At 39.2% G+C, this 24,600-nt stretch overlaps 1 protein-coding gene across 2 annotated transcripts in view; it reads left to right on the top strand.

Annotated features, from left to right (window-relative positions):
* The window catches only part of FRK (fyn related Src family tyrosine kinase), a 104,227-nt gene that overhangs the window by 49,287 nt on the left and 30,340 nt on the right, over positions 1-24,600 (top strand). For both annotated transcript variants that reach the window (XM_031029138.2, XM_006734229.3), the window contains exon 2: positions 5,555-5,676. In XM_031029138.2, coding sequence (XP_030884998.2) covers positions 5,555-5,676 — 122 coding nt within the window. The remainder of the gene's footprint in view (positions 1-5,554; positions 5,677-24,600) is intronic.

Raw genomic sequence — 24,600 nt, 5'->3', positions numbered from 1 at the left:
AGCATGCAGATTGTTATAGCATATTTCTGATTGGCTTCCTTAGATTTTTTCTGTTTAAGTAGATTGCAAAGTAATATAAAACTACATCTTACTGTAAATATCCACATTATGGAGAAGAATGGAGAGTAAAAAGTGAATTTTTTTTTTTTTTTTTGCCATCGGTTTTGTTCTCTCTCACTAATCTCCAGAGAAGTAAGCACATATAAGTTTTGGTTTGTTGGTTTTTAAAATAGAAATAAAACTAATATTTTGATTCCTCTGCAGTTCACTCTTTTTCGTTCAGGAGTATGTCTTGCAGATCTTTCTGGGTCTGTGCTACAGAATTTACACACAGTAGACACTGGATAAATGTTTGCAAAATAAACCTTAGACTTCAATCACATACTCCTTTCATCCAAAACAGACATTATGCTTTTTGCTCCATTTTCATCTATTTGCAGCATTTCCTTCTCCTAGGTTATAATGGGTCTCCTCTCCTTTTTGGTTATTCTTAATCAAGATCTCTTTCATGGCAAGTATGGTGTAGCAATAAAGATTAGTTTCATTAAAGATCAATAAAATATGTGTGTAGTGTCATTTTATTGGATAATTTTCACATGTAAACACCAAACTAACAATATTCTCAGCTGTCTCATAAAAAATTTTATTTTATTTTTTGCTATTCCTATAATTCAGTAGTTCTCAAATTTTGCTGGGCATCAGAGGCACCTGGAGACTTATTGAAACCCAGATTTTTGGGCACCACCCCACAGTCTCTGATTCAGTAGGTATGGGGGATACCTGCACATTTCCTTTTCTAACAAGTTTGCACGTGATGCCAATGCTCCTGGTCCAGGAACCACACTTCAAGGGTCACTAACCTATAAGACTCTCCTGGGATCTGTCCTGGGATATCCTGATCACTTCTCAGCACTCACTGTTTACTGCACACAAGAATTAGAGCAGAAAGCATTAAAAGTGGCTGTGGTGAGCACGCTGGGATGTGCGTGACCCTCTGGAATGGGGCCAACGGGGGCTCTAGCAGGCAGAACGGAGAAGAATGACGGTTCTCACAGGCTCAGACCACAAGTTACTGCACAATTTTCCCATGTGCAGAGGGTGGAAAGAACTATCTTTCTCCGATTAGTCTCCACAGCAGCACGTGCCCTCATGATTCAGCACACGCTCTAACACAGAGTGGTTGCGTCATCGTTGAGTATGAAAGATGGCGTTATAAGGCCACTACACCCAGAAAACAATTTTTTATTTATAGTCGTTTCCTGGTGGTAGTCAGCCAAGTAAAATTCCAGGTATTAAGTGAGCTGATGCATCCGGTCAAATATTTATATCCATTTCATTGTTACTGTGGAGTCAATACTGGTGTGATTTGCCTTATAAAGTGAGTGTACAAAACTATTATACAAGAATCCAAAATTGGTGACAAAAAAAGGATTTAAGGGGCGCCTGGGTGGCTCAGTCGTTAAACGTCTGCCTTCCGCTCTGGTCATGATCCCAGGGTCCTGGGATCGAGTCCCACATCGGGCTCCCTGCTCCTCGGGAAGCCTGCTTCTCCTTCTCCCACTCCCCCTGCTTGTGTTCCCTCTCTCGCTGTCTCTCACTCTCTGTCAAATAAATAAATAAAATCTTTAAAAAAAAAAAAGGATTAAAAAAATTACCACAGAGTTCCTCTCTACAAATGTTATAAAATTACTATATCTTTGATTTACAAAACTGCTTGCTTATACATATATTGGGCAGAGAAAATACATCATTTACAGATTTGATTATACAAAATACAAATGTAATGTATGTATATAAAACATATAATAGAATTTATTCTTAAGAATGATGAGATATATGAGATATAATCATACTTCCAAGAATTTAATCTGCTAGATAAATTGTAATTCTTGTAAAGGTTTAAATATTTATATTTTGAGCAAACATTTTAATGCTGATGCATAATCAATGCACTCAGAATCAAGGAAATGCATGGGGTTGATCAGTATATTTGATCCATGTTGCTAATGTGCTTGAAATATTTGTGCAAAGAAATTTTGCCATTTCTGGAAATGGAGTAAAAAAATGTTATTAGCTATTAACTATTAACTTTCATTAAGCATGCAACTGTCCATAAAAATATATAGTGTTTTTTATATGTTCACTTAAACTTTACATAAAGGACATTATAGTAGTATGTATCATTCTTCAGCTCCTTTTTGTCCCTCAACAATTTGTTTTAACTGTTGTATATTATTCTTTTATCTACAACTAAGTTTACCTATTCCCCTACAATGGACATTTAGATTGTTTCCAATTTTTCAGTGCTAGAATTCTTCAGTGATTGTTCTTGTGATTTATTTCCTTGAGCACTTATGGTATATAATCTAGAAGTGAAATTGAATGGTATATAAATGGTATGCAGCCTTATTAGATATTGCCAAATTGTTCTTTGAAGTAGTTGTACCACATGATATTGCCTGTAGTATTGTATGAAGGTTTTTGTTTCACATTTTTCCCAATACCCGACTGTGAAAGTTTTAAATTTTGTCTAGCCTGAGAAGTGTGAAATTTCATTGTTTTAATATTTATTGGTATAGATAATAATACTGGTACAGATAGAGACTGTGCTTATTTTCTTATTTTTATTAGTTAATGGATTTTCCTTTTCTATGAACTGTACAATTATATACTATGCCAATTTTTCTACTGTGTTGTCTCTTTTTTAAAAATTCTTTTTAGGGGCGCCTGGGTGGCTCAGTCAGTTAAGCGTCTGCCTCCGGCTCAGGGCGTGATCCCGGGGTCTTGGGATCGAGTCCCACATTGGGCCCCCTGTTCACTGGGGAGTCTGCTTCTCCCTCTCCCTCTGCCCCTGTCTGTGCTCTCTCTCTCTGTCAAATAAATAAATAAAATCTTTAAAAAAATATATTTATTTATTTTGAGAGAGTGGGCGTGCGCGCCCATGTGCCAGTTCAGGGGAGGAGCAGAGGGAGAGGGACAGAATTCCAAGCAGACACCCCTCTGAGCACAGAGCCCAAGGCAGGGCTTGACCCCATGGCCCCTGAGACTATGCATGACCTGGCCGAAATCAAGAGTAGGGCGCCTAACCAACTGAGCCACCCAGGCACCCCTGTCTTTTTTTTTTTTTTTAATTGATTATAGGTCTCTATGTAATCCGAATACTATGCCTATTCTTGGTTATATACTTTGCAAATATTTTCTCCAGGTCTGTGGCTTGTATTTTAATTTTATTTCACAATAATCTTGCTGTTGTAGAAGTTTTTAATTGTGGTATAAGAAATATTATCAATCTTTTCCCTTAAGGTTTTTATGTCTTTTTCTTTTTCTCTTATCTAAGAAACCCTCCCTAGTCTAGTAGCCTCAGAAAGTTTTTGAAGTTTGCATTAGGTCATTAATCTACACAGAACTATGTTGTATGTTGTAAGTAGTATCAATTTTTTCCGTATGGATTACTCATGGTACTAATATTGGTTTTTGAATAATCTGTACTTTCATCTCTAATTTGTGTGTTTGGGTCTGTTTGAGTTTTTTTTTTTTTTTTTTCATTATTCTGTTGACTTATTTCTGTAGTCATAGAAAACATGCATTTCTATTTTTCTGTGAATTCATTACATAGCCCCTTGGAATATTTCCCTGCCTTCCATAGTTTCCGTCCGATAAACAGTAGTCTGTGGACATCAGTTTGGTCCCTGATATTGAATCGGTGAGGTGGTCATTAGTACAGTCTACCACATATGATTCCAGCTCTCTGCTTTCTGGGAAACGGTACGACTGCATTTCCTACTCTCTTTGCATTTAGGCACAAATATAGAACTTATCTGCAATAGTTTCATTCTTGTATAGAAGCTTTAACTAGAAACTCCAGGAACCAGCCTGTGATTGGCCACATGTTTTAGTCCTGCCTCAGCGATCGTGGAAGCGTGGAGACGGAAATGCCCTGATGGAGCTAGCGATAGACCTAGAGCAGAGCCCCAGGCGAACTTCCGGACATGCAGCTGAGGGAAAAACAAGTCTTCGTTGTCTTAAACCATGGAGGTTTTTAGCACTGTTCATTACTCTAATATAACCTGGCTTCTCCTAACTGATAGAGTTAAGATTGTGTAATTTCCAACCTGATGATTGGCAAAATGGTAAATAAGCACCTTGCCTTTGCTAGGAGGTAATGATTATGTTTTAGTGTCTCTCTTTTCACTTCCTTTCCCCCTCTTCCTTCCGATTGTATCACCCTCAGTGCACTCATACTCCCCAATATCCATGACCTGTCAGACCAATTGGAGCCATTTTGGTATGGCCTGTAAGTCCTCCCTCAGCCTGCAGCTCCTCACACAGCCTGTATATCTTCCCTCAAGCCTACATTTCCTCTCTTTGAGTGTCTACATTTTTAAAGATGATACCTGAAAAGATAAAATCTGTACCTAAGATTTTGTTGTACCTAAAATCTTAAATGATAAAGATTAACTTTGTGACTCTAGAGTGAGGGGCCATCAGTGAAAAGCAGGTTTTCTCAACTTCCTCTTATTATAACATTAGTGTCTACTGACTTGATATACATCTTAGGCTGGCTCCAGCGTTAAAATCCATAATTCTTGGGGTGCCTGGGTGGCTTAGTTGGTTAAGCATCCAACTCTTGATTTCAGCTCAGGTCACAATCTCAGGGTCCTGGCATCGAGCCCCGCATCGGGCTCCCTGCTCAGCAGGGAGTCTGCTTCTCCGTCTCCCTCTGTCTGCTGCTTCCCCTGCTTGTGCTCTCTCTCTCTGTCAAATAAATAAATAAAATCTGAAAAATAAAATAAAATCCATAATTCTTTGTCGGGGTTGATCACATTCACAAATGTGTGTGTTCAGTATCTGACTTATATTTCTGGAATGTTCGGGATAGGAGGGTAAAGATAAGAAGTGGGGGTGGCACTAGGAAGATACTTCCCAGGTGGAAGCATCTTTTTCACATCATCTCTCCACCAAGGACAATTTCCTTTATATTTGATAAGTTCCTCCGAAACATGCAAAATCATCTCATATTATGGTGGCATTGGGCAGTAATGGATGGAGCTGGGGGGGTGGTGGTGAGGAATTAATGCCCAGAGAACTACATTTTTAATTGTTCATACTTTAATATGGAGTATATAAATCCATTGATTGGAATGTTTGCCTCCTCACACCTAGAAGGTGTTACGTGAGGCGGTGAAAGTTTGATGGTGATGATGAGTAATTATAGAGCATGGAACACAGCAGGCTAATGTGGTGGGCCTACCCTGGAGGCTTTGAATTTGACAGAAGGAGGACACATTACCTCTCAGAATGCAGATGTGAGAAGGAATGTGGTAGCAGGCATCAGCCAAATTCCTATTCTGTAATTTTTAAAAGGCTCCTGGTGAGGGTTACAGACATCCAGAAAAATCATCTCAAGTATCGAAAGGTACATTTATACCTGTAATAGTTTCACTGAAGAATAGCAAACATTTCTGATGTTCAAACGCTTTCTTGCCAAACTTCCTGCTCCTTAAAAAAATGACTGTTGATTGGTTAATTAAAGTTTACATCTGTCTCTTTTTAGGTGGTTCTTTGGAGCAATCAAGAGAACAGATGCAGAAAAACAACTATTATATTCAGAAAATCAGACTGGTGCCTTTCTAATCAGAGAAAGTGAAAGCCAGAAAGGAGATTTCGCCCTTTCAGGTATGGACATTGTTTTGTATGATTTAAGTGTGGGTTTGAGAGTCTGTAGGAATGAACCTGCTGTGTGAACATGGACAAGTTAATCTGAAATTTGCCTTATTTCTTATTTTCATAAGTACCAAATTAAATCTGAACTACCCAAGAGTAATATAGAAATTAGCAAGCAGTTTCTATCTATGGATAGGAGTCTCTGTAAACAAATACATGCGCTCTGGATATGAAATGACAATCATATAGATCTGGCCGCATTTTCTCACTTTTGTCTTATCTAAGGGACTATCCTTCTAGGGAAATGATAAGCAAAAAGTGAAAACTACATTGTTGTCAAAATTGATCTTTCCCCAATATAGTTTGAGTTTTTGCATTTCATTTGTCTTTGCCCAGTAAATAGAAAATGAATTGAAATGCTGGATGCAATTGCATTTGGTTAACTCCATGATGTGTAAAATTTAGCCAAATGTAGTTCGTTTTCTAACTAAGAGTCAAATACATGTTTACTTTACATTGTCTTAGGAAGGAAGAAACACCTGAGAATTGTCTTTGATAGTTACAGGTGCTTACATGCATGTCTCTGCCTTCAAGAATCTGTTTCTTGGGGCGCCTGGGTGGCTCAGTCGGTTAAGCATCCAACTCTTGGTTTTGGCTCAGGTCACGATGTCAGGGTCATGATATGGAGCCCCCACCAACCTGGGTCAGGCTCCACACTCAGCAGGGAGTCTGCTTGAGATTCTCTCTCTCTCCCTCTGCCCTTCCTCCTGCTCATGCTCTCTCTCTCTCTAAAATAAATAAAGGAATCTTTAAAGAATCTGTTTCTTGGTGTATGTTGCAAGGTACAGAACGTCCTTTCTTCAAGACCATCCAGACCATCTGTCATGTGAGACTTTCTCTCCTTACTCTGCTCTGACCTCTGTTTTGTCTAGGCGCATTGTGTGCTATTATCCCCTTTAAAGTGTGCACTCTGTCTAGATATAAACCTTGGGGGAAGGGATTTTGCCTTCCTTTATCCCTGTTGCCCTGCAGTAAATGTTTATTAAACACGATGCCCAGGCACCTTATTTTGTCTGCCTGGCTCAGTGAGCTGAAGTCAGAACAGCCTCCAAGGTGCACCGGGGAAGGAGGCCCTGAGCTCACATGTCCTAGGAACTTTGATTGAACCTGAACTTCGGCCAGACTGTGTGTGTTGGGGACCCATTTGTCTTACTTACACTAGGCAGTCCAAATATCGGGGCAGATGGATGGGAGCTGGAAAGGATTAAGGGCAGAGGTGTTGAAGCACCTTCTTTCAGAGGCTCCATCCTTCAGCCCCTGACTCATCCTGCACCAAGTTAATATGGTGTTCTCAAATTGTTTGGCTTCAATCCACCCCTCCTTAGAGGATGCTGTTCTGATTACCATTTTTGAAATGTGCTCCAGTATGATGTGGCACTGACCTTTCTAATCTTGCTTATACCTAAGATGATAATAAAATACAATGACTGATACAGGATGGGCATTCGCCAATTAGAATTGATGCCCCATCAGCCTGTGACTTCATACCAGGGCACACCTGTACACACCCAGGTGACATACATGAATATTTTATTAGATCTAATAACTTTTTTCTGATCATGACATTGTTATATAAATAGAGAAGCTCAAAGAAGAATAAAAATTATCACCTTCTGAAGATGTATTTTTAATATCGAAATACCTTTCCTGGCAAGCTTTTTTTCTGTGCTTCACCTGTAAGTATATTTATTTAAACAAACACACACTCATATTCAGAAAATAAATGGAGATCATCTTGTAAGGAAAAAAAGTAAATATAGATATGTGTATATATGCATATCTATATTTATATATACACACACACATATTTGTGTGTGCACACACACACAGTGGATCTAGGCTGCATTTTTCTTATTCTGTCTCTCAGTGTCCTGTGAACAATTTTGCATGTCCTTTCATATTCTTCTACATCATTATTTTTAGAAACCACATAACCTTCCATTGTATGGGTAATTCATCATTTAATCTATTTCATGTTTTATGTATTTTCATTATTTTTAGCTATCTTGCTGCTAATAAAGTATGATGCAGTGAATATCCTTATAGATAAATATTTGAAGATTTCCATGAGAATATTATACTCAGAGGAATAAAAACGAGTCTTTTGGGAAATCTCTATGCTTAATGATAAGAGATAGAAGAGAATTCCTAATTTAAATGCATCCATGTTTGTTTATTTGGCTTTCCCAATACTTATATGCAAAATTAAGTAATCATTATTTAGCTAAGAGCTAGATTATATGTTTTAGATTAGCATTAAACATAGAGAAGAAGATTTCCATGAGGAAAACAAACTAAAAGTAGAATTGCTTGAGTTATCTGTTTGAATAATGCCCAGGCTGCAGTGACTGTTCTGAACACTTTCTAAGTAGAATATTATGGAACAAAACAGCTTTACAGGCTTAGAACAAAATTATAAGGATATTGGTTTTTATGTGCTGAGAATACTCTAGCGCTTGCTTATAGATTTAGGAAGCTTTGTAGGCCTTGCTTGGAAACCAGCATATCATTATATATTCTTTTTGAAGGAAGTCAAATGATTTAGAGTCTTTCAAACAAATTATCTGATTGCTGTGTATTCACTGGGGGACAAAGTAAATGCGACCATTATATTCTACTGAAAGGAAAATTTTCTTATTAGCCAGAAGGAGGGTGATCCAAGAGAAAAATGGAAGGAAAAAGGTCTTCAGTATGCCCACATTAAAACAAACAAATACACCAACAAACAGCCCAACTGCTGACTGTTGATTACCATTGAGGTTCTTCAGATATACCATGGATTTATTTCTTAGCGCAGTTGTCCCCTTAATCAGTCTGAATTGATGGTCTTCCATTTTGCTGACTTGTGTGCTGCCAAAGGAAGGCAAATAATACCCCTTTTCTATCCCTGTCTTTCCCACATGCGTTTTCCTTAGAAGTATTGTTTTTATTCCTTGGGTGGCATTGGCTTGCAGCTGTCAGAAGAGCTTCATGATGGAGCATGATTTATTGATGCTGGGGCGGGCTGGAGAAGCAGCAGCCCAAGGTTGGGGTGGGTGCTAATTGGCCTGTTGTGATCCTTGTTGTGTCGGCTCTTCTGAGGTCTGAGTAGATCTGGAAAGAGAGTTAGAGCCATGACACTTCTCATAATGGCAAGACATTAATTAGCTGTGAATTACAGCAGCACTTTTGGATACTACATATTATATGTGGTAGCCAGAGAATCTGTCTTCTTTGATGCCTGACAGGTAGTTTTAGTAGCCCTACTGTTATTTGTCACTGGTAGTGAATTGTTTTTCTGATAAAAAATATAAAATTTCGATTGCATGTCAACTTGTTTGGCTATTTTTTGACTTCAATCAAGTCCTTTAAAGAGTCATTATTGTTATTACCGTTAATACAAAGTTGATGTTTGAGTTCTATACACATTTATATTATTGTTTAAAATACACTTTAAAGAAAATACACTTTGAGGGCTAAAACTGAGCTGCAGGTAGGTTTTTCAGAAGAGATTCTGCATTGCACATTGTAATTTTACTTTAGGCAACTCTGCATACAAAAGCCTCCAGAGTAGTAGAGGGAATTCCAGATTAGTCCTCAGTGAAACCCTTTCAAGAGCAAGCGGTAACAGATTGAAGATAGTTGAAAAATGACGACATTGAGGACACGAGGCAAACAAGCTCCTCAGCAGTATTCAAGGAGATGCATTCAGGAGTTGACATCATTTATTTATACGTTTGCTTATTTCTTCAACAAACATTCGGGTGCCTACCATGGGCCAGGCCTTTGCTAGGTGAAGCGCAGTGAAGACAGCAGGGCACAGTCCCTGGACCCAGCCAGTCTTTAGGAAGATTATAAGCTTTCTAGTGAGAGGCGGAGGGGGCAGGGACCCAGTCTCTAAGGAGGAGGGCAAAGAGGTTTCACAGAGGAGGAAGCATTTGTGTTCTGGCCAATTTCTGTTGCCAGGTAGCAGTGTGGGAAGGCAAGTGCACAGGGTTGTATGTCTGTGGGGTGTGTGTGTGTATGTATGTGTGTGTGTGTGTGTGCATGTGTAGTGGGGATGGAGTTGAGGAGAGGAGAGAAGGAATAGTAGAAAATGAGCCTGGAAAGGAAAGTTGGAGCTACACCGTTTAGGGCCTTGTATACCATGTGAGGAATTTGGACCTTGTTCTACAGGGGGAAGTTTTAGGCAGAAAGTGACCTTGTCTGACCTTCGAGAGCATGTGGAGAAGGGACGAGGTTTACAGGTAATTGTCTGCGGAGGAGTGACAGGCAAACACAGTGGCATCACTTGTCACTGTTTGAAATCGCAGGTGCAAGGTGGCAGAGTTCATCAGCATTCCGCACAGAGGGGCAATGGGACCCAAGCTCAGCTGGTCCCACTGAGGCTCCGCTCAGGCACAGGGCAGCCCCAGAAGCCACAAGGCCCTTCTGTTGCTCAGCTTTTCTTATGGGGCAAGTGTGGGAATTGCCCGAGGACTCGCAACAGCAGCTTTGTCTTGGTGCTGAGCAGTCTGGGCTTGGATATCAACTATTTGCCAGGTTGTTTGGAAATCTCACCACGTATGGGCTTTGGGCATGGTGGAAACTGCAGCTCCTTTTTCACCCAAGGAAACCATGGGATCTCTTGGAAGTGGAGTTTAGGTGCCGCCCCTCCTCCTGATAGAGGGTGACAGTGAAACAGGCCCAGTGGGTCCTTGCCACACAATCAAGAATGAACTCCTAGGGTTCTTCACTAGAGAGTCCTGCTTATCTCCACAGATGACAGCCTGAACCAGGGCAGATGTATGGCAAGAGAGAGTAGGAAAGGGAGGTGAGAAATAATTAGAAGATGGAACTGACAGGAGTTGGTGGCTGATCAGAAATGGGGTACTATTGGGACGCAGAATCGAGGATGACTCTCGAATCTCTGACTTGAGTGAGGGGGGGATAGTGTCAAGATGAGAAATATAGGAGGAGATGGCTTAAGTGGGAGAGGAGAAAAGACCAAGGCAAGAACGCTTAGAGATGTTTGAGGCAATGCACATATGGTGAACATACAAGTAGCCATTATCTCTCTCTCTCTCTCTCTTTTTTTTTTGACTTGTTTCTGCTGAATTTGAGCAGAGTACTTACTATGATAAATTTCCATTACAGTGAACATGTCCGTCCCATGGAATATGCACTTATGATAGTTTGTGATTGCTGTGAAGTCTCTTCTTAAGAATATAAGATGGGCCTCTGTAGTGACATATTTTAATTTTAAAGTAAATAGAGATAATTGGAACCAAATCACTGTTTTTGCCCTTCCAAGTAATAGATTGCCCTTGATTAAAGTATGCACAAAGGGTAGAAGTGTCTTATAGGAAAGATATCACTTTCTTTTTTTTTTTTTTTAAGATTTTATTTATTTATTTGAGAGAGAATGAGAGAGAGCACATGAGAGGGGGGAGGGTCAGAGGGAGAAGCAGACTCCCTGCCGAGCAGGGAGCCCGATGAGGGACTCGATCCTGGGACTCCAGGATCATGACCTGAGCCGAAGGCAGTCGCTTAACCAACTGAGCCACCCAGGCGCCCGATATCACTTTCATTAAAGGCCCTTGGCTGGGGCGACTATGTGTTTACTCATTGAGGGTAGCTTTGACGCTTGAAAGTGGCCGGAGTTATCTGAAGCAACTTTCTGAATAATATGGTTGATTAACCTGAGTGATACCATGGATACAAAGTGATACAACTTTGTAAATATTTCTGCATGTCTTATAAATTAATTCTGAGGGTAACTCAAAGGCTAATGAGAACAGCAGCTTCGTCAGGGAAGATGCTCACCCTTTCGTGTTGACCTTGTGTCTGTCCTTCACATCGAACTTTCATATTCCAAGATTTCATTTACATTTATGAGCACCTCTTTCACTGTAGGTAAAAATGTGCTTCTCAAACTAGATTATAAACTCCTTGGGCAGAAGACACACACGTGTTTTGCTTCTGTTACTTTCTTCCTCTCTATCTCCACAGTTACCGTATCATTTGTAAAGCCAGCAGATGCTCAAACACTGACCTCTTTACCCTACGGTCCACCAGGAGCAGAGATAAGTAAGGCCATTGTCACTTTCTTACACCTCTGAAGTCTGGACCGTGCAAGATCACAAATAATCCTATTTGCGGAGCTTCAGGCTTATTTTAGACAGACTATTTCTCACCTTGACAGGTCAGTTGTTTCCAGGTAATGAGACTTTTGTAGACAGGATCAAATTGGAAAAGGACATCACTTGTAGTATGACCTCTGTCTGTCTGCCTGGCACAGGGTTTAGACCCAAACTCCCTTCCACTGACCCCCTGAGATACCATTATTATGCCCAGACATCTTGAGATCTGCTGATTCATGCTCATCTGTTGCTGGCCCAACAGCAATAGTCTGTGTGTTTCATACCAGTCCCCTGAGCCATCCATTCGTTCTTCGTTTAAAATTAATGTGGGCATAGTGGCCACAAGAGTGTGTCAACAGTTCTATTACCGTTAACCATGAATGTAAATACAATTGTGTATCTCAAGTAGGAGCCGGTATTAAATGATTGGAAAAAATTGCTCCTTGAATTTATTACGCCATGAGATTTCTATGGATTCTGGGACCATTTTGATATTGGTTAAAGATGTTTTGCTTTTCAAAAAGTGCACGTGCTGCAGAAAGAAATTTTTATGTTAATAACTCCAGTATCTCATATAAAATGTATTAAATTTTAAATATGTTGGTGCCATCTTAGAAAATGCCTTTTAATTAAAGTCATAATTTAGTTGTATTCAGCTTAATTGCAAATATCATTGCCTATAATAACAAGTGGCTTTTTTTGTGAGTTAGGGCATTTCTTAACATTTCTTTTTCTTAACATTACTACTGATAAATTATATTTCAAATGTTTTAAATACTCTATAAAGTTAAATAAACATTTTATTATGTAGTACATATATCTGTGTTTCTGTCTGTATGTATACATACACAGATGCACAGGCAAAGAACCTTTTCTCTAGGGCACTGGCTCATGGAAAAATCTTCTCTCTTATTGAAAATCCATGACTGACATTTCTAGAAGCCACAGTATTCTTTAGGGGTTTGCTTCTATTTTTTTTCTTCTTCTTTCATTTGTCTCTGAACACCACATACTAATTCATCTTAATTTTCGTTTCTGGTTTTGCTTACCTTGTTTTATTTATTAAAAAAAAAAACCTTTTTTTTTCTGTATGAATATTTTGAACTATTTGGAGGAAAACACAAAAAAGAAATGATGCAAATTATTATTGCTTTTTGAATGTAATGTTACAATAATAAATTCCAGATATTAAATAAATAAGTGGGAAGTTGATAAGTCATGTGGAGGTCGGGGAAACTGCTACCTTTTTGTAATTCATGATGTATTCCATGCTGTTATTTTTTTCATTTTATTAGTTGCCAGATTAAACTGATTATTTACATTTTGTCCCATTTTGTACTTCTAGTTGGAAATAGTGGCTAGCTGAAATTATTTGAGCTAGCATCCTCCGGTTTTATATTCAAGAATATACATAAGAGGGGCACCTGGGTGGCTCAGTCCGTTAAGCAGCTGACTTCGGCTCAGTCATGACCTCTGGGTCCTGGAATGGAGCCCTGCTTTGTGCTCACTGCTCATCGGGGAACCTGCTTCTCCCTCTTACTCCCCTCCGCCCCACACTCATGCTCGTTCTCTCTCTCAAATAAATAAATAAAATATTTTTTAAAAAAGAACATACATAAGAGATACAGAATCAGAGCAGCTCTGTAAATGGAGTCTGTCCATTGATGATTTGTTAGACTCTGGGTAGATATTCTCCCCACTTCAGTGTGAATGTAGATGAACTGACATAGAAGTGGCTGGAACAGATTTTGACTTTCACATCTAATCATAAAGAAGAAGGGGGGATGGTTTGACCTGTGCTCAGTGTGTGTTTCTGAGGCAGGATATGCTGCTACCAGGAAACCAGGCAGCCACTGCTGTCCTGAGTGGAATGACTTAGTGGTTTGGGTCTTCCCTTGGCATCCATTGGTTGCCCCCTCCTTCTCTGCATCCAAGTGAGACAGCCACTTCCCGCACAGTAAATGTTATACAGATGGAAGTTGACGGGCAATGACAGTGTGCTGCAAACTAGGTGAATTTAACCTTATAGAAAGAGAGAAATGAGAACTCTTCTCTCTTGTAATTGTGTTTTTCATGCATTCTTCTGGTTGAACAAACAACTCAGCATTACTGTCTTGGTTTGATATGCTATCACAAAGTACCACAGACCAGTGTTCCTGGTTTGTAGCTGGCTGCCTTCTTGCTATATCCTCGCATGGCAGAGAGAAAGACATTGCATGTGAGCTCTGGTCTCTTCCTCTCCTTAGAAGGGCCCTATCCCTGCATGAGCTTCCACCTTCATGGCCTCATCCACACCTAAGCACCTCCCTATCCCTGCATGAGCTTCCACCTTCATGGCCTCATCCACACCTAAGCACCTCCCTATCCCTGCATGAGCTTCCACCTTCATGGCCTCATCCACACCTAAGCACCTCCCAAAGGCCCACTTCCTAATACCATCATACTGGGTGCGTTAGCAGCCCTGCTGTGCATGCACTAAGAGAAGGAAATGTACGCTTATTCAACTGGATGGAGAGGAGGACCTGTGCATATGTTTTTTTTTTGAAATGCCAAGTTTCTTTTCATTGAGTATAATGGGGGGAAAATAGAAGTAATGAGATTCTGTACACTCAATAACAAACTTTCCCAACTTATGTTTCAGCACGTTAAATCTTTGATAAGCTGAAAATGACCCATAGAACAGGTTTAGGGGTTAAATGCATTTGAAGAACACCTCATTGCCTCTGCCCTGACTCGACAAAGCACATGAAAGTCTTAGAAGTCCTATAGCAAAGAAACTTAACTTTTCAACCCAGAGTTTCCCAAACCACTTGATTAGAGAATCATTTCTTTTTCTGTAAGATGTGGTTTGGGAAAAAAATCCTAGTATAAGAGATGATAAATGGTAAGCTGAAGATGTACAGAAAACTCATCCTTTGGAGACATATTCACTAAAAGGAACAGAAGAAAATTTTTGAAAGCATTTGATTTGCAGTTATAAAATTCAAGAAAATACAAATTCCAAGAAATTAGGCATAAAAAGCAGCACAAAAAGGCAAAAGATGGAGATAGCAAACAGCAAAGTTGTCACCTTAGGGATGTAAAGAGAGACTTGAGATGCTCTCAGACACAGAAGAAAAACGTGAAAATTTGTGAGGGCAGATAATGTGCAAACAGGAGACTTTTCTTGACATTTATAAGAATAATTAATTGGAAGCAACAGTTAAATATGTAGTAGAAGAAAACTTTCTTGAGTTAAAAAAGAAAATCTGTGCTTGTCGATTAAAAGGACTCACATTGTTGCATGTAAAAAGATCCGTACCTAGTGTGTCTTTTCAGAATAATTTAGTATTGGGGTAAACGAAGAATTCTGTGAGCATCCAGGAAAAAAATAATTTCAAAAGAATGAAAATTGAGTTGGTTTTAGAATTCTTTTCCACACCCTTCTTTTCCCACACCAAAACTCAATATAAACATTTTAAAAAAAAGAAAAATTCACCACTGATGAAAGACTAAATAAATAAATAAATAAATAAAAACCCACAATATCAAGTCTTTTTCCCCCGAATCTTATTGATAAAGTTAAAAAGGTAACTGTATACCTTCACTCCAATTCACCAGTTTTAATACTTTGTGACATTTATCTTCTCTTCATCATTCATATATTGATATATGTCTCTTTATATGGACATTTATATAGAAGTTGCAGATATCATGTTACTTCACCTTTGAAAACTTTAGTATTAGTATGTATGTCCTAGGAATAAGGACATACTTTTACATTACCATAATACCATTATTAAACTCAAGAAATTTCACACTGATGGAACAATATTATCTATTATAGAGTATATACTCAAATCTCTCCTAATGTCCCTGCTAGCTCTTTGTTTATTTATTTGTGTTTTGATGCAGTAAAGGATTATGCATTGCATTTGGATATTGTATCTCATTAATCTCTTTTATCTAGAAGAGTCAAAGCCTTTGATAACTCTCCTTTGCATACCCCATAAATTTTTATCTACCTTGACATTTCAGCCCTTTATAGTACTGCTCAAGGCCGTCTCTCAGCCTAATCTTTCCTATTCTCTGTAGTCAAACTGTGCTTCCTACAAGGTGAACACCAGCTATTACATGACCATCCCTTGAACTTCCCCTCTTTCTAACCTTTTTTTTTTTTACTTTCTGAAATGAGCAAAGTACTCAGGACTTAGCACAGTGTCTTGCATGTAGAAAATTTTTTTTGATAGATGTTTGTTTACTAAAGGTTGAATCATTTGAAGAGTTTGCTACTAATTTTTTTCTTGCCTTGCTTTTTTCTTTTTTTTTAAAGATTGATTTATTTATTTGAGAGAGAGAGTGAAAGAGAGAGAGCCAGGGGCGGGGAGGCGCAGAGGGACTGAGAGACAAGCAGACTCCCTGCTAAGAGGCTTGATTCCAGGCCCCTGAGATCATGACCTGAGCCAAAATCAAGAGTTGGACATTCAACCGACTGAGCCATTCAGGTGCCCTTCACTTTTCTTTATATAGAAAAGCAATTTTAAAAAATATTGGGAGGAATATTTATTTTGAACTATTTTTAATCATTTATTCGTTGATTTATTCATTCACCCCTTCATCGTGAACCTTTCTTTTGTGTATGTTATGTGGCATAATTATATAAACAACTAGCTCACACTATAACAAGCATTTGATTATTATGCATATAAAGCACTTATATGCAAAGTGCATTTAGCACCCAGAGAAGAGAACAATTATTTCCTGGATTTAGAAGGGAGGCAATCAGGGTACCTGGGTGGTTCAGTCGTAAAGCGCCTGCCTTCGGCTCAGGTCATGATCCCAGGGTTATGGGATCGAGCCCCGCATCTGGCTCCCTGCTCCGCGGGAAGCCTGCTTCTCCCTCTCCCACTCCCCCTGCTTGTGTTCCCTCTCTTGCTGTCTCTCTCTGTCAAATAAATAAATAAAATCTTAAAAAAAAAAAGAAGGGAGGGCATTACAGGGAATGAGACAACAGTCAACACTACCTAATAGTGAGTAGAAGTAAGTGGAAAATAGTGTGCACAAAATTAATTTTTTTTGTTCAGATAATGGCCATTGTTAAGAACCTTTCTTACTTTGAAAAAAATCAGATGATGCTCCTTAGATGAAAATGGGAATTATTTTGAGCACTTTGACAAAGTAGAGATCTGTAAATCATTCATCCATTACTACCTGTATGCTTGAATAACTATCAAGGTAGTAGACTGTATATATTATAAATGTGATCATGATCAAGTCAATATGAGTTTTATTTTTGAATAGCAAGCCAATGCCCGAACTGAGATTTGAACCCAGGTCTCTCTAGATCTTGGACCCAGATAACATATAAACTTAATGATCTCAAACTGGGACAAAGGGGAAAGATCAAAAGAAAAGTTGAGCAGTGGAAGACAGCAGGAGGCAAAGAGAAGAACATTTGAGAAGGCGTGATGTTGAGTTTTGGATCGAACAGGAAATTAATCTTGGCTCTGGAAATGAGTCAGTGACCCACAGACCTTTTAATTCTTCCTCTTTTCCACTGAGCATTCTTGTCTTGAGCATTCTCGTCCAGTTTATACTTCAGGGAATAACTAAATGTTTGCATTTCAAGGCTGCCTGATTCTTAAATTAAGCATCTAAACGATTTCTTTTAGTTACTCTTAAGTGGCAAAAAAATATTTGAAAAAATCCTGTAGAAAGAATCCTGAAGAAACCTAACCAGCATATTTCATATAGTGTTTATACAAACAGAGACCCTGTCTACAATGCTGAATGCTTTATGTCTATCTTTCTTTTAAAACCAAAACACTATGCTGGCTTCTACTTTCTGCTTACACTCTTTACAACTATGGGTCGTTGGAGGGCTTTCAATCAGACCCTTGCTTTGGGGCTTTGCTCCCTCTTGTGGCACGTCAGGAGATAACATGCCATTACAGAAAATACAGGAGATTTTTGTTTTGTTTTTGTTTTTAGGTTTCATGACCCATTAATTTATGGGAAGGGAAGGAATATCTGATTTTAGTTGAAAACAAGTTTGCAATTTTAAAATATCTTCAGCAGCCTGTGCTATAAATGGAAACACATCCTACTGCAGTAATTTTACTTTATTCATGTCAAAAAATTGACCAAAGTTTAAATTTTCTTAATGATGAAGATATCTAGTTACTATGTGGTGATAGTTACACAAAATGTGTTCATGATGTAGTAAGTGAGTGAAATAAATACAGTCCAGTTTAATAAATTAATAGCTCTAATTTTAAACTATGTATTTAAAATGATATATGCATATTAGCTACTTTATAACTATTTATCAGCATCGCATCAATCACGAAGTCATTTCTAATGCATTTTAGAAACGTGCTTTGCATTATGTTATTAGAAACTTTGGCACAGGAGCTACAATCTGAAAAAGTATTCTGTTGTCTTAAAAGCCTATGCATGGCAGGTACTAAATTTATTTTTCTATTTGTGTTAGCAGGACAGGAACTTTCTTTAAATCCCTTCTCTCTGCAGAACTAGCTCCTTATCACCTATCAGATGCTTTAAAAAATGTTTTGCTAGAAGTAAAATATGGAGGAGGCAAAAGCATTAAAGGAGAAAAAATGAAAATTATATTCCTATTTTTATATAATTTTAGTAAGCATTATTTTCGATTTATCTCTTATGTGTGTAATCCTGAACAAAATGATAATCCAGGCCTTCAGGAACTTGTGATTCATCCATCCATTCATTCATTCATTCAGTCAGTCAATACTTGTTTAATGCCCATTATGTGCAGTTAGTATTCAGAGGGCTGAGCTACAATGGCAAACAGTCTCTGCCCTCATGAAGTGTACACTCTAGTCGGCAGTGGGAGAGAAGTGCCAACTAAATATAAAAGACACGCTTATATAGGAAAGATATCTGTAGATGTGCTGTGTTACTCTGGTTTCTACAAGAGTAAGCAAATAGTTGAAATCAAGGAAAACACTTTGTTTTACTATACAGAATAATGATGGATTGGAGTAGAAATGAGAATTGCTTCTTACAATGGCAGTTTGAAAGAAATTTGGAAGCAGAATTTTATGCTAAGAAAATCTAGGCTGGGAAGATGAGGTCATCAGAGCTTTAGTTGGATTCTCCCATTAAAAGTATTACAGTTTATGATTATGAGCTCTGTAGCCTCGTTGTTTGGGTTGGATTCTTCCTCTTATACAGTGTGGCTTTGGGCAAATCACTCAGCCTCCCTGTGCCTCAGTTCCCTCTTCAGCAAAATGATGATTAAAAATAGTATCTACCAGCGCACCTGGGTGGCTCAGTTAAGCGTCTGCCTTCGGCTCAGGTCATGATCTGGGAGTCCTGGGATCCAGCCTCGCATCGGACTCCCTGCTCAGTGGGGAGTGGGGAGTCTGCTTCCCGCTGCCCCCACCCCCCACCATGGCTCATACTCTCTCTCAAATAAATAAAATCTTAAAAAATATATGGTATCTATGTCTTGGTGCTGTTCTTTGGATTAGATGAGTTAATATAGTACAGGAAAAGTACTTAGGACATTGCCTGGCACAATGCAAGCAATATATTTGCCATTGGCATTAGCATTCAAACCGGAGCAATAATGAGCCCTCAGACTATTTGGCCCATCATGGCCGCTTGCTGTCTAGGCATAACAAAGGGACCGTGAAACTATGTTAATTGCTGTGTGGGATGAACCTAAGAAGATACTGGTTTTATTCTTTTCTCTTTGAAATTTGTGGTGTAGTTTCAGCATTTTGTTTTGCTAGTTTTGGTAATTTAGGTTGTAAAAAACAAGGATTAGGTATAATAATGAAGCTGCTTTCAAGGGTGGGAGGGATGCCCAGCGAATAGGGTAGAATCTCAAGTATCAAGCATGTTTACCATCATATATAAATATGTATAACCCGCCACGTTTCCCTGGGTGGGCCTCTGTCACAATGCCGTACCCCCAGGATTTTCACATTTCATCTAACTGTTTAAGTTTGTGTCTTAGTTTTCTCCTTCAGGAAGTAGAAATCATAATTTTTCTCCACCACATTCAAATGTTGCAATGACTATATTTATTACTGTAAAGCTCCTTGCTAGAACAGTAGAATTAGAGAATTTGAACTGAAAAGGACTTTAGGATCAACTAGTCCAGACACTCATTTTATAATTGAAGGAATTGGAGGTCAGATAGAAGTTACTTGGCCAAGGTAACACAAGTAGGTATGAGCAAGGTGTAGCTACCTTCAAAATTGGATCTTTTGACCTCTTTTAAATATTACTCAGAAATCATGCTGCTTTCTTTAAAGCTAGTTTTTGCCCTGAAATTTGGTGGTTTACTCATTTGCATGAGTAAATTTGATTGTGCTTGGCGAGGCTCTGTCCGTGGTACCAGGCCTAGGTTCAGCGCCATGTAGCTTTCATTCTGGGACTCAGGCTGGGGGAGCCCAGCGGCTGTCTGGGATAGGGCACTCTCAGGGTGGAGAGCAGAAGATGGGGACAGAGCAAAGAAGAGGAGGGCAAACTATTCCGACTATTTAAAGCTTCTGCTAGGATGTGGCATAGGTGTGTTTGCCCCCACACCAAAGGAATCACATAGCTACGTGCTAAGTCAGTGAGTTGGGGAAGGATGTTACACCTATTGGAAGCCATGGCAAAGGCCAAGAAAGAATGATTCATTGACATGCCTTATATAAATAAATGCAATTGAAGGGCTCAGAATCCAGTAGAAGAGGTGCACCGTAAATACTGAAGGGGTTCAGGACAGGTCCTCCCCTCCCCCCCGCCCTGAGTGTGCCACTTTGGCATGTGGATTATTTTGAGCTGAAGGCACCTGAGGCTCTGCAAGCTCAAGAGAAACTTTTGTCCCTCCCTTAAGCACACAGAAGAATCTAAATTAGGGCCTTTCCAGAATATGGGTTATTAACAAAGATACATTTTATCTGTGTGACCCATCTGTATGGCAGGGCAAACATCTAATTACTAAACATCTGCTCTTCTTATAACCCTGTGAAGTACATTTCTTTCCTCTGAAATCCCAGACCCCTACCCCCTTCTCTTTAGTTCAGAATGACATATATACCTCATTTAGCTTCGCTGTCTTTGGAATTTCCATGTGTGTGTGAATTCCCCATATGTAGGCTTATATTAAATTTGTTTTTCTCCTGTTAATCTGTCTCCATGTCAATTTGGTTCTTAGTCCTAGAAGGGCCTTTGAGGGGATAGGAATTCTTGCTCCCCAACAATATATGGGGGCAACACTGTGGAATGAATTCAATAGCAGAAGTCAATGTACAGTGAGATCCAAAGGACCAAGTGAGCCACTTCGCTTGCTTAGACCAGGAGGCTTAACAGAGGAGGAGATGCCTGGGCTGGGCCCTGAAAAAAGAATCTGTCTCGAATACATAAATAGAATGGCATTCTAGTTGGAGTTTACAGTTTGTACAAATGTACAGAAACGGGAAACTGCATAGTGCATTTAGGAAACTAAGATAAGTGTTTAAACCTTGAAGATAGGGTGCAGCAGAGAACTGTCTCAAGGTGTCTGAACTTAGGCAATGGGAAACACTGGAAGAGCTTTCAAGAGGAGAATGACGAGTTCAGATTTAGGTTTTAGAAGACTATTTGGGTGAGTGTGGCAGAAGGACAGTGATGCTGGGGACAGGGAAAGCAGTATCTGAGCTTACTGCAATAGTCCGGGAGAGAGAAATTGAGGGGCACTTCCCAAGGTGGTGGTGGTGGGGAGTATAGACTGGCAGGCGTAATGCTCAGTCAGAGATGAGAATTCTGGAGGAGAGAGGAAACCAGGGTGTCCCCAAAACCTCTAGTTTAACTGGGTTTCAGGATGGCAGTGCCATTCACTGAGATATAGAGTATTCCAGCGGGGAGGAAACTTGGGGAGTAAGATCATGTGAATTAAAATTTTGATTCGGTACATTTGAGGTGCCTGAGGGATCTAGAAGGCAAGAGAGAGGGCATCATTGCACAGGGAGTCACCAATATTCATTATAGTCATCGGAAGCTGAATGTCTGCAGTAACACCCAAAACGGGTTGTGACAGATTATGTGATGTCCCGGGTCTGAACCAATGTTGAAGGAGCAGATGGAGGTGGAGAAGCCTGAAGCACAGTGAGAATGAGAAATTAGAATCATGGTATTAGATGGGGTACAATGTTTCAAGGAGGGATGTTCAACCTATGTTTCCCTTTAAAAGATGTCAGTTGCAGAAATAAGACTTATCTGCAGCAGCATCATCACCTCGTGATTCAAGAGTAGCAATACATTTACTCGCTTCCAGAGCTGTGAGCACTGCCTTTTGGGAACTGCCTGAAAATACTGTTTGGCAGTCGAGGGAGACAGTTAGTGTAAGGATCAGTTGGTGTAAGACTGTGGGATTCAGAGTTTCATCACCTGCTTTTGAATCATAGCACTAATATTTATCTGCTTTGTATCCAGGGGCAAATTACTTAATCACTCTATACACTTTAGTTTCTCCTCTGTAATGTGATGAACATTCCCTCGGGGTTGTTAGCAGGATTAAATAAAATATTACATAAAAAAGCACTGAGCACACTGCTCACTTAAGGCAGATAACTCAATAATAATCCAATTGCATTTTGTTGTTATGCATAAAGAGTGCTGCCTTTTGCACAGAAAGATGGAGGTGTTGGCCCACATGTTCCAGGGCAAGGTATTGTATTTTCGCAAGAAGATAAAAATTGATTTCAAGGTGTTTTGATTATCACTCATTACAGTCCACAGTGACTTTCATGTTCACTTTATTTAGTATGTCTGCTAGTTACTGAAAGTGGGCGGGGGGAAGAGGAGTTCAGGGCCCGAGTTCTCCAGCATGGGGAAATTTGCTGAGAGTTTTGACAAGGAGGGGACAGAAAGATGCCATTCAGAAAGCTTTGAGATCTAAAACATTCTCCTGAGAAAATAGTAAATTATTACTTGGTTAAAACAAACAAAACCAGGAATCAGGAAATAAGAGTTTGAAAGTCACTGTACCTTTATTACTCTTGGTTAGGAAAACAGAGGGAGTAAAATACTCACAAATCTGCCAATCTTTTTATGTTGGCAAATGCAATCATCTTTGCCCTTATGCAGTTACGGTTTTCACAGGGAACCTCAGCTGGGTTCCCTTAGCGGTAAAGGGCCCCGGGATATGGGAGCCGCCAGATGCATCCTCATGTTTGCAATTACACTATTCTCTTAGTTTTGTATCCCACTTATTTCCTTATCACATTATGTTTTTTCTTGTTACTACATAATTTTTATGATTATATTTTTAACTCTCAATTTTCAGATTTACTACAATTTAGCAGTCATTTAGCGCTATAAAAATGCTGCAGTGAACATCCTTATACATATTGCTTTTCCTATTTTGGATGATGAACTGCAGTTAGTTTCCCATATAAATGCCTTTATTGAATTTCATGTTGGAAATGGACCCACATTAATGGACATGATAAGAGCCGCCCCTTTGCAATGTGTCAGTGTATTTATATTAAGAATGCTGCTGCTGATAATTACTCATTACATTTTCTGTGTTTTCTTTTTCTCTTCTTTTCTTTCTTTCTTTTCTTTTTTTTTTTTTTCATGTTCTGTGTTTTCTTTATGAGGACCCATGTGAGAAATTTCTCGCACTTCAATTCCAGGAATAGTTGTGGTTTTTTTTGTATTTTTGTTTTTGGTTTTTTTTTTTTTTTGGTTTGGGTGTTTTTTTTGCTTTTGTTTTTGAGTAATGTAAATGTTACTATGTTCAGTTAATGTTATTATGTTCTTCATGGAATCAGGTAACTGGATGTATTTCCCTCAGGGCTATGAGCTGCCATAAATGCAGAGAGCCAAATCTTTGGCATGCATCTAGCAAACCTGGATTGGAATGTAAAGAATACCTTATATAAAGCATACCAGCCTTGTTCCTAGAGTATCGTCCTTCCCTCTACCTTTTGTCCTCTTTCCTTTACCCACTTATTCTAAATTTTCTTTTATTTTGATAATTTATGCAAGCCTTTGAGTCTTTCTGGAACAAAGCAGGGATAGAGCTAAATAAATGCATGTCAATATTTGGATTATTTCCTTAGGGTAAGTTTTGAAAAGTGGAAGCACCGGCTCTCATGTCACATTAAATCTTAGCTCAGTGAAAGATTTTCTGTAGGAAACTGAAATAACATAATCCAAGCATGTAAATTCCTGGTGATTTATTGCAGATATAATACTGAGTGAGATGTTAGAGTCCCGAGAGGAATAAAGAGTCAAGTTGTTTCCTGGAGACTTTCTCTGCAATATTAGATGCTGTAAATGGCGTTTCATGTGAAACTATGGGAGATACTCCCAGTTATCTAGCAAAATATTCAGTGTTACAATTATGTACTATTAATTAAAGAGATACTCATTTTCCTTTTTCTTTCTTTCTTTCTTTTTTTAGTTTCAGTGTGTGTGTGTGTGTGTGTGTGTGTGTGTGTTTTGAAGTAGGCTCTTCACCCAGTGTGGGGCTCGAACTCACAACCCTGAGATCAAGAGTCGCATCCTCTACTGACTGAGTCAGCCAGGTGCCCTGAGATATTCATCTTCTTAAGATAACATTTGTATAGTGGCGCCTGGGTGGCTCAGATGGTTAAGCGTCTGCCTTCGGCTCAGGTCATGATCCCAGGGTCCTGGGATCCAGCCCCGCATCGGGCTCCCTGCTCAAGTGGGGAGCCTGCTTCTCCCTCTCCCTCTGCCATTCTCTCCACTTGTGCTCTCTGGCTCTATCTCTCTGTCAAATAAATAAATAAAATCTTTAAAAAAAAAA

The sequence above is a fragment of the Leptonychotes weddellii genome, chromosome 8 (genome assembly GCF_054177405.1).
Source record: "Leptonychotes weddellii isolate Sample4059 chromosome 8, ASM5417740v2, whole genome shotgun sequence".
NCBI lineage: Eukaryota > Metazoa > Chordata > Mammalia > Carnivora > Phocidae > Leptonychotes > Leptonychotes weddellii.
This window is presented reverse-complemented; position numbering and strand designations above follow the sequence as displayed.